Source organism: Nelumbo nucifera, chromosome 6, assembly GCF_055504915.1.
Source record: "Nelumbo nucifera cultivar China Antique chromosome 6, China Antique-T2T, whole genome shotgun sequence".
NCBI classification, from domain to species: Eukaryota; Viridiplantae; Streptophyta; class Magnoliopsida; order Proteales; family Nelumbonaceae; genus Nelumbo; species Nelumbo nucifera.
In genome coordinates this window covers 17734961-17750825 of record NC_142654.1, presented here as the reverse complement: position 1 = coordinate 17750825, position 15865 = coordinate 17734961, and the positions used below count along the sequence as shown (strand labels likewise).

The 15865-nt window shown below is 38.3% G+C and overlaps 1 protein-coding gene and 1 pseudogene across 4 annotated transcripts in view; one reads left to right on the top strand and one right to left on the bottom strand.

Moving 5' to 3' along the window:
- Positions 1 to 12907, bottom strand: part of RFC1 (replication factor C1) — a 65223-nt gene extending 52316 nt beyond the window's left edge. For 2 of the 4 annotated variants that reach the window (XR_016077192.1, XM_010249713.3), the window contains exons 1-9: positions 12744 to 12898; positions 12488 to 12635; positions 12258 to 12389; positions 8941 to 9423; positions 8770 to 8837; positions 3798 to 3873; positions 3655 to 3716; positions 3411 to 3562; positions 25 to 185 (exon numbers count right to left, since the gene is read on the bottom strand). Coding sequence is in view for 2 of the 4 variants with exons in the window: in XM_010249713.3 (XP_010248015.1) it covers positions 25 to 185; positions 3411 to 3562; positions 3655 to 3716; positions 3798 to 3873; positions 8770 to 8837; positions 8941 to 9423; positions 12258 to 12389; positions 12488 to 12490 (1137 nt within the window). In the remaining 2 variants the exon portion in view is untranslated. Of the gene's footprint in view, positions 1 to 24; positions 186 to 3410; positions 3563 to 3654; positions 3717 to 3797; positions 3874 to 8769; positions 8838 to 8940; positions 9424 to 12257; positions 12393 to 12487; positions 12636 to 12743 lie in introns of all 4 variants that reach the window. The other 2 variants (XR_016077191.1, XM_010249706.3) reach the window with 2 other exon arrangements.
- An 896-nt stretch (positions 12908 to 13803) lies between these two features.
- Positions 13804 to 15646, top strand: LOC148790636 (RING-H2 finger protein ATL46 pseudogene; annotated as a pseudogene).
- The last annotated feature ends 219 nt before the right edge of the window (positions 15647 to 15865 follow it).

Sequence of the window (15865 nt, the reverse complement as noted above, 5' to 3'; positions counted from 1 at the left end):
AAGACGAGGAACTAGCTCACATACAAGTGACTGATTGCCAATAATATCATTTGGAAGCTTTGGCCTATACTTCTCTGTCCATGTCAGTGAATGTCCAACAGTTTGGCCATTCTGCTTAGCTAGAGAAACACCTGAAGCAGAATTGGTTGGACCAACCTTTCTTGCCAAAGCACTGCCTCCTTGATCTTTTATAGAAACCAGTAGAACAAGGTCAGAAGGAATATCATAAAGTACAAAAGAAATTAAGCAAAAAATAAATGTTAGGATTTCCATGTCAAAGAAATTTAGACCAAGATCACCAATACCTAAACAATAACAGGGGGAAAAACATATGCAACTTTTAAAAGGTGTGGAACTTTATAATGTTAACAATTATGAAGATATCAGTACCTGGACATCTTGCATGCCTACAGATTCAAACATAGAGATATGCATATGTGCATATACTAGTCAACACCCCCCCCCCCAATGTGCCCATAATTATTTTGGTGAAAAGAATAGACTAATTCACAGTTACCCGTTATATAACATCATTGGGCCCCCACTCATATCCATCTAGAGTATTAAAACAAGGAGACGTATCTCCCACTTCACTGACACATTGATACTCATGTGAGTTTCTTGCATTTCTATTTTTACCTTTTTCACTTTTTTCTATTTTTCTTTTTTGACTTTTCTCCGTTTTTCCCTTCATAACATGGCAACCCTCCATTTAATCAGACATGGCAGAATCTTTATATTTTCTTTTTTATAAGTAATCTCTATATTTTCTCTGCATGTGGTCCATGCTAATCTTCATAATGTGTTCAACTAGAGTCTCATTATTTTGGACTCCCTTACCCAAGTTTACAATCTTATTTAGATCTAGTTCTAAAACAGGAATATCTGATGCAAACAAATGGAAACAGACAAATACATACATCATATATATACATATATGTAAATTCTTGAATATTATATAAATATTGTCACTTAATGCCACATAATGGCAGTTTTGTCCTTTTACCTCAATTGAAAGAAAAAAGGGCTGGCTAGGTAAAACAATAAATGCTGATTCCGTAAAGCTCATTGATATAGACCCAGTGCACAAGGTACCCGGCAATGCAGGGTCTGGGGAGGGACAGATGTAGACAACCTTACCCTTGTACAAAGAGGCTGTTTCCAAGATTTGAACCCTGGTCAACCAGGTCAGTTATATATTTATGTAATTTTAGACAATAGGGATTTGGTCATTTACATATCGTCTGTGGGGCCTCTGGCATTAGAGTTTGTCTAGCCATAGTTTAGTTGTTTTTAAAATTTCAGACTGATTAATCAAGTAATTCAGAGCTACTGAGTTTTCATACCATAGTGGCAAACTGGCAATTCTGTAATTCATCCTAGTTATAGTAGGATTGAATTGACCACTCCAATAGTCTCCATATGTGTGTCTAGTGCAAAAACATGGAGCAAGGAAGGAATGGAGCTTATTTGAGTTCTTATAGTTTGTGCTACATGAGATGAGCATGTTGCATAGACTTTCCTAAATGGACAATGTGTCATGTCAGACACAAATCTGAGTCCACCACTCCACACTCCAATTTCTGAGGGCACTTCTACACAACACTTCCTCTCTTTCTACTAGCTTATTTGACACAAATGAACGGCTAATCTACAAGACAAATCCATTTGTAATATCTAACATCATCACTTAGCAACAAAGGCATATAATGTTAGAAGCTTAGAATTCAAAAAAAAAAAAGAATTATTCTAACAGTATATAATTTTCCATAGACGTCTCAACAAGTCCACGTTTTCTCATCTTACCATGTCAGACTTTGGACACACATCAATGATGCAGACAGATAATGAAAGCAAGGAAAGAAATCATGGAGAATTAAATCAGTTTTTCAATTCCAACACCAATTTCAAATTTTTTGGATGATAGAATATTGGTATTGTTTCAGTTTTTCCATCTATTTTCTAGTTGGTCTCTTAAGAAATAAGAATAGTGTTCTGTTTTTTAGAACTTTTTGTTATTTCAAAATTACTATTTATGGAAACTTTCAGACGTACTCTTTACAGTAATTCCCATAACTACTATTTTGGTAAACTCACATTTTACTATAGTTGTGAAACACACCTGCAATAATTCAGAAAATATAGAAAAAGAAGAAGAAAGAAAGGTTTCAGCAGAAGTTTGTGGAAGAAGAAGAGAAGGGAAGAGAGAAGAGAAGAGTCCGATCCTTTCTCTCCAGCCCCCCCAAGATGTCTTTTATTCTCTTAATTTTAAACCGAGTACAACTCCCTGGATGCCCTTAATGGGGCGGCCAGCACTAAAGAAATAATAAAACAAAACAAAAGAGGCCCATAACTAAGGCCCAAAGCAGAAAGAACATAAACTTAAAACATAACTTAAAAGAGATAAAAACACTAAGGCCCATTCGTCCCATTCTCACTACACTCCCCCTTAAGCTGAGCATAGATGTCAATCATGGTCAGCTTACTTACATAATTTGTTGAAGCTTTACTTTCAGAACTCCCTTAGTCAGAAAATCTAATAGCTGCTCTTCTGATGAAATGAAAAGAAGGCACACCTCTCCTGAAGCCACTCTCTCCCATAAAATGCCTTGAGGCACGCCTCCAGAGAGGTGCCCCTAAAATGCCTTGAGGCACATGCCAAAGGCATTGATGCCTCTAAGGCATATGCCCCATGTGCCTCATGCAAAAAAGAAAGGAAAGAAAAAAAAAGAAACAAGAAACAAGATACCAGTCATAAAAAGGAAACAACAAAAAACAAATGAAATCCTCCTTCCTCTTCTTTTTTTTTTCTTCTTCCTCCTCTCAAGGAGGCTTGTTCTTGAGAGGTTTATGCCTCTTGCATTCTGAACTACGCCTCACACCTCTAGGTAGTGGAACACCTCGAGTCACGCCTCTGCATTTCAAAACATTGTTCTACATCTACTGGTATTACAGTTGTCAAATCCTACATCAACTTCGTATCAGAACATCAGTCCCACATCCATAGTTGTCAAGGCGATGCCTTGGCAACAAGGCACACTTGGAGGCTTGCCTCGCTTAATTGCCAAGCAGTTTTTTTTTTCTTTTGATAAATAATCGCCAAGCAGTTTTGTACCCTCAGTTTTCCATTTTACTTTTCCTAATATGTAATTGTTTTATGCCTCAACCAAAAAATGGAGTAACTCAGAAGTTAAATATGCTATATTGCTATATGATGTCCATAGCCAGAAATCCCTTCTCCTGATACATCCAATACTGAAGGAAACATGAAAACATATACCAAGATCTCAGAAAGACAAGGTATCTCCTCAATCAGAGTTTACACCACAAAAGATTTTCAGAGTTCCACAGACAAGTAATCTATACAAATAATGAAATTTTAATATAAAATGAAAACAACTTCTCAATACCCTTTCTTTCTACTTTCTTAGGACTTCTCTTTGGCAGTGATTCCACAGCCTTATCTGCAGTTTTCTTCTTTGGTTCCTCTCGCACAGGTGGTTTTGCAGGTTTTGATGCACGGATCAAGTCAAACAATCCATCCTCGGTTAAAAAGGCAGTACTACACAAAATTTCAGGAGTTCATAAAAAACAAGATGACAAGTAGAAAAGAGAAAAAAAAAAGACCAGTTGAGGAAATCTCAAGTCACCAACCCCAGCTCTTTAGCTTTTGTGGATTTCCGCCCACCAATATCTTCATCAGCAAGAAGATAATTCTGTGAATATAAGATTTCAGTCATACATAGATATAATTAAGTTAGACTAAAGAAAAAATTAAGATATAAGTATAAATTTACCGTTTTTTTGCTGACAGATCCAGTAACACGCCCACCATGCCGCTTAATTAAGTCTTCTGCTTCTTCCCTTTCCAAACTGTCATTGCAGCCAAAGGCCGATATTAAATTTGAATATAGTTTACAAAACCATTTTAAGAAATGTTAGAGAGATACAAGCAGTAGTCAAGTAAAGATTTCACCCAACTGTTGGCACATTTATATATATATGGAGAATATGAAGAGAGTATTACACAACATGGCACAATAATGTCAATCTTTAATGTATAAACTACATCATCCAAATTTCACCACCTTAGTTAAATTGGTTTATGTTATTTTGTGAAAGATGAATCCCAAGTTTCGATAATGGTTTCTGTTAAGTTGGTTCTACAATTGGTGAGGATATTATTGTCATTGTAGTTAATCTTACAATTGAGAACCTAATCAGGAGCATTCTTGTAATTGTACTCTTCACATATAAATAACAAATGGTTGGGGTGTGGGAACCAAGACTTATATTCACATCTCCCTTTTCAAATTTCTCTCTTCTTTTCTTGTCTCTTCTTTTATTCCCACACTATTGACTTTCAGAAATCAATCTACACAACCTGTTAACTTGGTATCAGAGCAGGGCTGATTGCTTTTCTCTCGCGGTACTACTTACATCACCATCTGTACAGAAGATGTCATAGGTGAATGGCAGACCTGCAACACCCCTTCAGCTAACCCTAGATTCGGGTACAATGATTTAGAGGGGTTTATTTATCAATAGTTACAGTCTGTAATTTTGGAAGACAGCTTCTTTTGGTTTGTTGTTAGGATTTTATTGGTAGGCATTTTAGTTTACATATGGGGATCTTTGCAATGGATTTGCAGGGGTGCCATGTAGCGATTATACTATTCTACCATTTTCTATTTGATGACATCCTAATATCCTATCACCTAGCTTTGTATCTTCATTTTTCTTTTAATAAATTCTTTCCTTTGTTAACAAAGAAACAACTAATGTTCCAAATTGCAAAAGAATAAAAATTACTAAATAGTTTCCATATACTGCTGTGAATTTCTAGTAGGTGACAGGGTTGCCTTAAATAATTCAAAGAGTCTTTTTGATCATAGCTTTCTCCCTCTAAAGAAAGGGGGGAAGATGCTATGGAGGTGCACCAGAGTTATCATCCTTCGGTTAATTTGGGAAGAAAGAAACACAAGAATCTTCAGGAAGGAGGCCCATACAAAAGAAGTTTCAATTAAGAATACTGCTGTGAAACTGGCCAATTGGGTCAAAGCAACACCCCAATAAGATTAACACTTGTGATTTGTTTCAGAAAAGGAATCCAAGTTGGTGTCTCTCTCCTAATGTCCGTTGCCTTTGTCTTGATAGTGATGGCATTCCTATTCGTTTGCTTCTCGTATTTGGAAATGGTTTTCTTCTCTCATTGGTTGCAGGTGGACACCCCCTGGCCCCTTCTTGCGTTGCAGGTTTTTTTTATGCAAATTTTTTGAGACAACAGAAGAAAAGGGGAACAGTAATGTGGAGAGCAGAGAGCTACAAGAGCAGCAATAGTTTGGGTTTTGGGAGGAAAGGAACAATAGAACCTTCCAAGAGCATGCCAAATCCTGGAAAGATTTAATTGACAACATTACTTTCAAGGCTGCACACAGGTTAAAGACTTTGGATTTGTTCAAGGATTCCTTTGATGATATTATAAGGAATCGGTTTGTAGTAGCAAATTCTTCATCCTTGAAGACTGTGATTCAGGAAAAGTGGGTTCCTCCAATAAACTTAGGATTTAAAGTAAACTTTGATGGAAGCTCCTCCAAAAACCCCCTATTTGCCAATGTTGCTCATTCATTCATTCTAAGAAAACTATAAAAGATATTCTTAAAAGACAAATAGAATAATAATTTTTTTATAGAAATTAAAAATTTAAGATTCTGATATGGACTTGTTTGCTTGCCTCAAGGGGTTTGGTCGGGGGTCCGGGGCGGAGTCCCCGGCCCAGCAGCTTGACATAAAAGGCAAATAGAAAAAATGCACAAATTTTCAAAAGGGACATGCCAATGTGCCTCGCCTCTTTTAAATCACTGGTCAAAGCTGCACTATGGAGAGGTCACAGGCTGGAACACGAACAGGTTGAAGATGGTCTACGTGGCCTGAAAAGATTGATTAATTCAAATTGCCAGCAGTTTGTCAAGTTTGGAATTGGATAACCTGAAGAGGGAAAGAATTGTGCTCCAGTTTTCTAAAAATAATGCGATTTTGAGAAATGAAGAAAAATATTGGAGCAAGTGCTATGCATAGGGGCAGTCTACTGGAGTAGATGGAAAGCCTTTCACCTTGAAGAGTTTTAACATGCTAGGCAAGAAAAAAGAGTTAAAGAGACTGATGGGTGTAGCCGTGTAGCCCGTGTAGGGGGTTTGGGTGATAAATGTGATAGCGAAAAGTCGGGCACATGTGGGGACAGAGCTGTTTCAGGAAGAGTCGAGTTATCAGGCATGTGAATTAGGTAGAGTGGAAAGTGTGATGCAATTCAAGTAAACCAAATTCTAGATCACAATTGGCCAGTTTAAACCAGGAGGCACGTGGTTACTTAAATAGTCACATGTGTGGGAATGGGGAGTTAGCAGATGCTACATAAGATGTATCATCGTCCCTTCCTGTCTTAAGTAGTGGGAATTGTTTTAGCTTTCCGGTTCACAGCAGCCTTCTCCAAGTTGCAGTTTAGCTATTCCAAGGAAGATAACCCTGTAGTTATTGGAAGGAAAAGTGATGTAGAGATCCGTGTCTCAGCAAGAAAAAGTAAGGGTTCTACTACTCAGAAGAAGCGGGCAAGTGAAATTCTTAGAAAGGCTAAGTGATGATCTAGAGTGGGGCTTTGAGAAAGGAAAAATATTTGAATTTTAACAAGCAGTTCAGAAAAAGATTTGTTCGAGATGGAAAAGAGAAGGGAAAATGTTTGGAATTGGCAAAATACCCTTCAATTTTTGAGGATGATTACATTCGAAACTCCAAAGGATGAAGGATGCTTACAGAAAAATAAGGAAGATAAGTTCGCTGCTCCAAACCTTGGGTTGGAGGAATGATTACAAGTATGTTCAGGTACAAGCACACCGTAAAGGAATCATTAGTTGGCACAGATGTGTTGGAGTCTGAAACTCTCATCTCTACAGAAAAGTTACAGGAAGGTACTGAGAAGGAGGAATGGATAAGGGTTTATGGAGATCAAGTGAAGGAAGTTTTGGTGTTTAAACTTTGAAGGAGATGGCAGGAAAAGATGGGAAAGGAGCAATGAAGGATGGTGGGGGTGTCACAATGGAGGAGGGTTTGGATATTGGGTTTTGTGGATGCAAGGAGGGTGAAGACATATAAGCATAAAAAAAAATTCCAGAACAAAACCATTATCAGAAGGTGAAGAAAAAGAAGCTGGAGGTGGAAACACTGAGACTGAAATGAGTGACAATAACTTGAGTGAGTCTTCGGAGGAAGATGTGGTCATCAATGAAACTCATGAAGTTGAAGGCACAATTGATTTGGAAACAGTGGTAAATACTGATATGGAGGTCAGCAGAGTTCTGGGTTTATTCTTTATAGGAGGAGAGGAAGCTGTCAGGAATTAAGGAGCTGAAAGAAAAATTTGGTAGGCCTATGATGCCTCATGCCTTTGAAGGATAAAGAAAAGAATATATCACATTTTGTGGCAGTTTGCAATAATGAAAGGAATATTGAGAGATTCAAGAGAGTTTGAGAGCAGTTGAAGAAGAAGGAGATGGACCTGAAGGGAATGCTGAGTTGGTAGAAATATCAGTTCTTTGAAAAGGAAGCAGCATTGGAACTAGAAAGGATTAATAGAGATGGGATTGTTTGGGATCAGGATTATTGAGAAAGTGAAGAAAACAAAGAAATTCAACAAGATAAGTAGAGATGAGTGCGTCCAAGATCCAGGAAAATCTGTTTAATCTGTTATTGTTGTTGGGGGTTTTGTTGAACTTTTGGTGGCATGTAGAGTTACTAGAGTAGATAGGGTTTGAAAATGGGTTGATCTTGGGCTAGTGGTTTCTTCTTTTGAGGTTTTTAATGTATTTGGTGTGGGATTGATCTACTTGTTTGGGATTTGGATAGTTTGCATAGGAGAGGGAGGGTTGTTGGTTTTTTTCTTTTGTTCACTTGTGGGTGATATCTTGTCACCTCTCTTGTACTCCTCTTTTCTCTTAATAAATTTTATTTTTTATTTATTATCAAAAATATTAAGGAAATCAGATGGCTGACAAGAAACATAGAGGTACATCACAGTGGGTTGAGAGGTTGATAAATGGTATGTTTAATGCCTTAAGCACACAAGGGGTGAATAGGAGCTTTACATAAAATACGGGCCTGGTCGGTTGCTCTAGCCTATATTTGGGTTGTATGAAAGACTAGCAGTCTAGTACATACTTCTGTACATATTAAATGAAATAACTTAGTTGCTTACAAAAAGAAAAGGAAAAAGAAAATAGAACTAGGGTCATGGTGCTGTAGGCACACTTGGAGAAAAGTGAGACATCTAGCAAGGGAGATGATAGCTACTTTCACATAGAAACAAAGATCAGCAAATGGCATGGCGGATGCACTAACCAGACATGGGATTATCAGGAATAAATTGTATTGGGGATCCACTGATAGTGAATCATAACAAGACGTGTAATCAAAGAAAGGGGATAGGTTCGGTAGGGAGATTGGCTGCCCAATGCAATTTGTGTGGTGTTTGGCACAATCAGTTTTGTATATACCATCTACTCTTTTCTGCAATTCAATAAAATTGTTCTCATGTTAACAATCAAAACATAGAGAAAAAGTATTATCTTTAACAGAAAATAAGGCTTCAAATTGAGAGAAAGAGAGAAACAGGACCATGTTGCCAAACCCATCAAAGTAGGACAGGAGAAATGATAATGATGACAATATTCCTAAAAGGCTATGTATATGAACTGCTTATTACATATGCAAAAACAATACCTGTCAAGAGTCCCACTGATCACAAAAGTCAGACCAGCTAAACAATCAGGAGCACCCTCTGGAATTTCCTGGAACGCAATTAAAAGAATACATCAACATCCATGTATCAAAATTCACAAAAAAGTACAGTCATTCCATTTAACAAATTAGGAGGTGCTAAACTTTTCTCACCTTTTCTCCCTTGTGTGGAGGATCTTTCCTTTCACCAAAATTCATGAATCCACCCCTACCACCACCTCTCCCTCTTCCACCAGCTGGTGCTGCTGCTGCACCTCTTCCACCAGCACCCCTTCCAGCAGCCTTAAAAGGAGACTTGACAGTTTTATCATCAGGGACCTCTTCATCACTCTCATCACTATCCACAGATTTCTGAGCAATACCCTTGCCTGACCCACTCTTCAGTTTCTTGGTTGGAGTGTCCTTGGCTGAGTTTTTCTTCAAGCTGGGCAAGACAAAGTCCTCATCCTCATCACCCTTATGAACTCTCTTTGCAGATGGGGGTTTCACATCACAATTCAATTCCTCCCTACTCTTCTCAGTCTTTCTTTTAGCTGGAGTGCACTCTATCTCTTTTTCATCTTTTGGCTTCTGGGAATCAGTAGCAAAATATTTGCTAGTTTTCCTTCTTCCTGAACCTTCTCCACTTTCATGTACCTGTGTAAAGATTGTAATTTCAGCCTTTCATGGAGAATAAACTGAAGAAAATGAATAAACACTTTCTAGTGTTCCTTTGAAACAATTGAAAAAAAGAAACCTAATCTTTAAAACAATGAATCAAGAAATCAATTATAGTAATGTTTATTCCATTCCCTTCAAGAAGAGCTAACCATATATTTCAACCAAACCCATCATCTCTACAGAAAGATTAAAATCACATAGCAATAGGACACTCATTAAATCTTGTGGGAGGAATAGAATAGAAGGACTTTCCTTTATAAATGCCAATCAAAGGAAGATTTGATGAAAATATCTTGGTAAGGATGATAAATCAGGTTAAAACTTCCCCAATTTTTGTGTGTTTCTCATTTAATGATAAGAGGGGCCGGCCCAATTGATAAGGGGGTCTTTTTGATGGACCAAGTAGGATCGGGTCAAAGGCCAGCTCGACCCTACTGCGGTCCAAATCTATTCCTTTTCTGAACAGGGAATTTTCAATGGGGAGCCAAGTCTTAGAAATCACAGAGACCGCCAAAGAAGGTTTGAGACAACTTTAAGGGAAGACAACGAACATATCTATAAAAAAAAAGGAAGACAACGAACATGTTTGGAAGGGGTGAATAGCCGAATACAAATGCTTTGTTACGAGATATTCCTACACCAATGGTGAGTGCTCTAAGAGTAGAAGAGATGCTTTCCAAGAAAACTTGAGAGGTTGAATGATTTTGGAGAAGACGTGTGAATAGAATAAGGGTCACGAAGGTCTGGGAGTTGTTTCCACTTCACCTCGTGAAGGAAGAAAAGGTGAGGAAGACTCTTTTTTGCTTTTGGGGGCAGAGAAAGTGCGTGTTGACTGCATTGCCTTCAGTTGCAGTGTTGTGGAACACAAGTGTTCATCAGAGTTAGGCTAAATTCATTCTTCTATTTCTCTGAATTTAATATGGGGAAGAAATTTTAGAGAGTATACAACCAAAGGATTTGGGGGCTGATTCTCTGTTGACCGAGGGCATAGATCAGGTTCTAGTGCTGAATCCAGATGTCGGTGGGAGAAGAATAGTGAAGGATCAAAAGTCCTATCCAGCTTTGATTCCTATTCCGGAGGAGAAGGGGTTAAAGAATGGGGCAAGAACTAAAGGAAAAAACCCAAACTGATGGGAGAATGAAAGTTTATAATGGGAAAAGAACATATAAAACAAGACTTTTCACAGAGACCGTAATTGAAAGGATTCAAGATGGTGCTATTTCTTCCAATGAGGAGAGAAGTCTAAGTGAGGAGGATGAGGAAGAAGTTTGTATAGATGAGACTCATCAGATTGACACAGTGAATAAGGTTGTAGACACAGCCGGGGATGTAAGTAAAGCTTTAGGCTTGTTTATTTTGGGAGGTGAATCATTTACAAGGAAAATGTTCCAAGATCTGGAGGAACACTACGTGATGCCTTAAAGGGAGAATGCTAGAGATTTTCAACTTTCAACTGCATGCACCGCCAATTGATGAAGGCCACAATAACTTAACCACAGCTACTTTGGAAGAGGATGTTAGTGAAAAAACTGTCACTTTAGTTGATGCCCAGTTCTTTGAGAAAAACATAGTGCTGGAGTTGGAAATGATTAATGAGAACCCCTCTTGCTCATTGGATTTCCAGACATGCATTTTAGCAAATAGAAGAATTAAAAAAACAAAGAAAACATCGAGATGTTTGAGGGATTAAACCAAGCAAGAAGGTTTTGAAGACCAAGAAAACCACTAGAAGTTTTTAGTGGTTAGTAGTTTAGAGGTTGCAGTGTCTGAGGGTGGTTTTGGTGTTGGTTGTTTGAGGGAGGTTGTTGTTTCTCGTGGGTTTTGAAGTGTTCTATTTGTGCTTTCTTTGAGTCGAGTTTTTGTATTTTTGAGTTTGCTTGGTCTCTGGTTGCCTTTTAGTGGTCTTTTTGGCTCTAGGATTTTGGTGATTTTGAGGCTCAGATGGGTTGGTTTCTTGTTTGAGAATTGGATTTTGTTTCTCTTTTCTCTCTTGAGTGACTTCTGGTCACTCCCCTCTTGTACTCTCTTTTTCTGATTAATAAATTTTATTTCTATTACCCAAAAAAAATATGTTTATCATTTAATGATGTGGTTATAAATTAGAACTGTTGGCAATTCTTCTTATGCTAAGCCAGGAGCAAGGAACTCTTAGAGGCCACCTGCCTCATATTTTATCAAGATGAACTTTGATGGCTGCAGTGTAGGAAATCCTGAGGGATTCGGTTGTGAAGGCGTGTCCAGATTCTTCAGAAGTGAGGAGGGAAGGTATTGGCTTTGTATTCAGGCCCTATTGCAAGGGCAGAGCTGATGGCAGTTTTGAATGGGCCAAGGCTGGGAAAAATTTTAAGGTATAAGACATCATAATGGAAGGGAACTCCAAAGTGATAAGTGGGATGGTTAAGAAGAAAAGCACCAGAAACATGGGAGTATAGATGCATACCAAGGGAAATCGGATTGTTAGCAACAGAATTGATGGCCATGTTTCAGTGGGTGTCGGTGTGCACAAACAGTATGGATGATATTTTAGCCAGACAAAAGGTGAACAGAGATCTGTTTTGGGAGGAAGTACCAAAGGAAACCTAATGTAAGAGCTTATGGCGTATATAGTGCATACTAGACTGCCCTCTTGTAAATTTGTATACTCTGTTCTATACCTTTAATATTTTTTTTTATTTGTTACTGATCAAAAAAAAAGGACGCCCATTTAGTCCAAATAAATTTCAACTAAAACCCAGATGCTAGAACTACCTTGGAACTGAATACAACTATACAAGTATTTCGAACAGAAGAGACAATGCAGGACACTTACAGGTTTATCTGGTGAAGCTGCAGCTGGAGGAGAAGTTTCAGGCTGTGAGGTGGCTGTATTAGGCTTCTCGGGCTTAGCTGCATTTCCATTGCCCTTGTCATGTTTTTTCATGAACCACTTCCGGATATCCGACTGCTGTCGAATAAAAATGAAACAACTTACATTGACAGGAAAAATGAAAAAAGAAGACAAAAAAAAAATCCAGAAACTGTGCAGAAACCCTAACTCACCATGTCTGATATCAAAGCTTTCCGTCTCTAAACCCCAGTATCAACCTTGAACCATAAACCCTATCTTAGCAGACATTCAGCAAAATTAAGAAACTCTTCAAACGTTGCTAACAATTGCATTTTTCGGTTATGCAAAACCTAATACGCTCTGCAAGAGAAAACAGCGAAAGAAGAAAATAAGTAAAAACGTGATCGTTTTTCTGGTCTGAAAATAAAAACATGTTCTGATTGTGTCAAACGCTTTCCCAAGACATACGAATTTTCAGAAGTCCCTCGAACCAAAACCCACGACCCAAAAGCAAAAACCAAACGAACAATGTTTCTTTTGTCGCAGTATGAAAATTTCGCGGGAATTTTAAGGTATTCTATCCATCCCGATCCCGACCTTAATGGGACGTTTATCAAAACGTTACAGGGCCTGAGACGGGTTTGAGATTTTAGATTAAAATCAGTGGCAGAGTCGAAATTTTATTTTGGAGGGCCAAGTTAAATAAGAAAATGAATTAGTGAGTATAAGAGGTGGGGTTTTAAGATAAATGAGGTGGGGAGGTTTGGGTTTTAAAAATAATAAAACATTTTTTTTTATTTTGAGAGTTGGTGTGTTAGAGAGTGATCCTTAGTATCCCATTATTAGCATAGCACGTTATTTCTTTTTAAGTGTCACATCACATTTTAATTATATGATGTAAAATTGGATACAAGGTCCAGAGTATTGAAAATTGTAAAAAATATTAAAAATAAAATTAAAGAAATATATTTAGATACAAGGTTCAATGGAAAATTCAAGATGCATATAGATAAATCATGGAAATTCAAATATATATTAAAATATATGAATTATATAATCTACATCTCTAATAATTTTATGAGTAAGAAAAATTTATTTTAATGGTTTATGACTTTATGTAAAATGTAATTTCATACTAAAAATGAGATGTATATTGGAATGTCCCACATCACCGCCCCATACGACGTGCGACTGACACCTGTCTAGTCACACGCGGTGGGGCATTTCCGCGTGCGACGCTAAATGGACGAACGTTAACCCTGCTGCAAAACTCATTCAAAAGGGCTTTAGTCTGCGACTCTACCCTTGTTTTTTCATTAAGCTCTAACCCTTATTTTTTGTCCAGGGCTTTGGTTTTTTCATTAAACCCTCCTTTAATGTTTTGTTTTTCTTTTCAAACCATAGACCTTTTTTACCCTCACCTCCCTCTCCGGTTTTTCAATTACACATAACTCGTGAAAATATGTTTTTTTTAGCCTAGCTATGAATGCCTTTGTGTGTTTGGGAAAGCTGAAAACAAAGATGGTTTTTTGAGTCCACCCATCCCCTAAAAATGTCTTGGAACCAGATTCAAATGATGGAAAAAGTTGGCCTTTTGACCCACCCACCTCCTCTCACTCCTTTGCTTTCTCCTGCTTCCTCTTCATCTTCATCCTCATCTCCTTATAATAACAATAATTACCAGAAAGAATCAACTCCTTCATCATCATCTAGCAGTAGAATCAGCCCTGCTGTTCTTTTTATTATAGTTATTCTAGCCGTTATTTTCGTCATCTCTGGCCTGCTCCACCTGCTTGTTAGATTCCTTATAAAGCAACTATCTTCCTCTTCGACATCTCAGTCTAACAGATACCCGGAAATTTCTGGTTCCGATGCTCTCTAAAGGCAATTGCAATAGCTCTTCCAGCTGCATGACTCTGGTCTAGATCAAGCTTTCATAGATGCTCTCTCTATTTTCCACTACAAAGAGATAATGGGTCTAAAAGAGTCGTTTGACTGTGCAGATTGCCTATGTGAATTTTAACAGCAAGACAAACTAAGGTTGCTTCCTATGTGTAGTCATGCTTTTCATATTAACTATATAGACATGCCCTCTCTTGTAGAGGGACACTTTACAGCCCTAGCCTTGCCATTTAGAATCCGGTTTTTTATTTTGACGATTTAAGGGAGGATAGTGGGTGTAGGGATGGCAATTTTCTCCATCCCCGGAGGGTAGGAATGTTCACGGGTCGGGTTGGGTCGGTTTATTGGGGTTTTTCCAACCGACCCGACCTGGTTGGGTTACCTGAGGTGAAAACTGAAACTGACCCACTAATAGGCCAAACCGATCTGGTCGGTTTGAGTTGGGTTGGGTCGGTTTGGGTCGGTTTCGGTTTTGCTCCTGTACAAAAGGACATCTAATTGAATTCTAATTGTAATTGCCTAATGGGTTGCTTATTTGGTGTAAAAGATTATAAAAAGTTAGAAACTATGATAGATTGCCTATTCTAATTGTAATTGCCTAATGGGCCTTCTAGTTCTACTAGAAGACTAGTTATAGTTAAGTAAGAAACTACTCAAACTAGGAATTACCGAACTAGTAGAAGACTAGTTCAGTTCGGGTCGGGTTAGTTTCGGTTTTCACACAAGAAAACCGAAACCGACCCGATATATCGATTTATATATTTTCCCAACCCGAAACCGACCGGTACTGATGAAAACCCGGCTGACTCAGGTTGGGTTGGTCCGGGTTGGTCAGTTTGGTCGGGTTGGGCATTCTTATGAACAGCCCTACCGGAGGGGACTCGACTTCCCCGACCCAATGGGGGAGGGATGGGGATTGTTTTGGTGGGGTGGGGACGAGGACGGGGATTAGTAGGAATCCCTGATCAGGGTCAGAGTTAGGGATGGGGATTGAGGTCCCCGCCCCACCCCGACCCCGATATTATGTATATATATATTATTTATATTATATATATACCAAAACATATTTAAAAATTTATTTTTAATTTACAATTTTTATTTATTTTAAGTAAATTTATTTTTCAAAAAAAATATATATTATTATCTAAAAAAATTTCGGAGATTCAGGTCCCCACGAGGAACCTATCGGGGATGGGGGTTACTTTTATAATCGGGTTCGGGGACAAGGAATATGATCCCCGCCCCATTGCCATTCCTAAGTGGGTGTCCAGGCAATGGAGAGGATGGGTTTGTTTGGAGGAAATTCTTACTCAGGCCTCATAGAACAACCCAATCCTAATAGATTTCTTGACATGGAAGGTCGGTTTGATGAAGAAATGGAATTGGAAGGAATAAGAGATGCCCTTCATAACAGTGGAATGTTTTCCATGGAGGAGGAATTAGAGGAAGGGGAGATACCGGGCTTATGAAAAGTTGGAATTCATTGCCTCAAGGCAACAAGAAACCAAATGCTGTACCAAGCATCTGTTGAATTAATAAATGGTGGCCGGAGCGATCGCCGGTGCCGAAGAGGGTAAAAAAGTCTCTAGTTTGAAAAAAAAAACAAAACATCAAAGGAGGGTTTAATGAAAAAACCAACGCCCTAGACAAAAAACGAGGGTTAGAGCTTACCTGGTGACCGGAGTGAT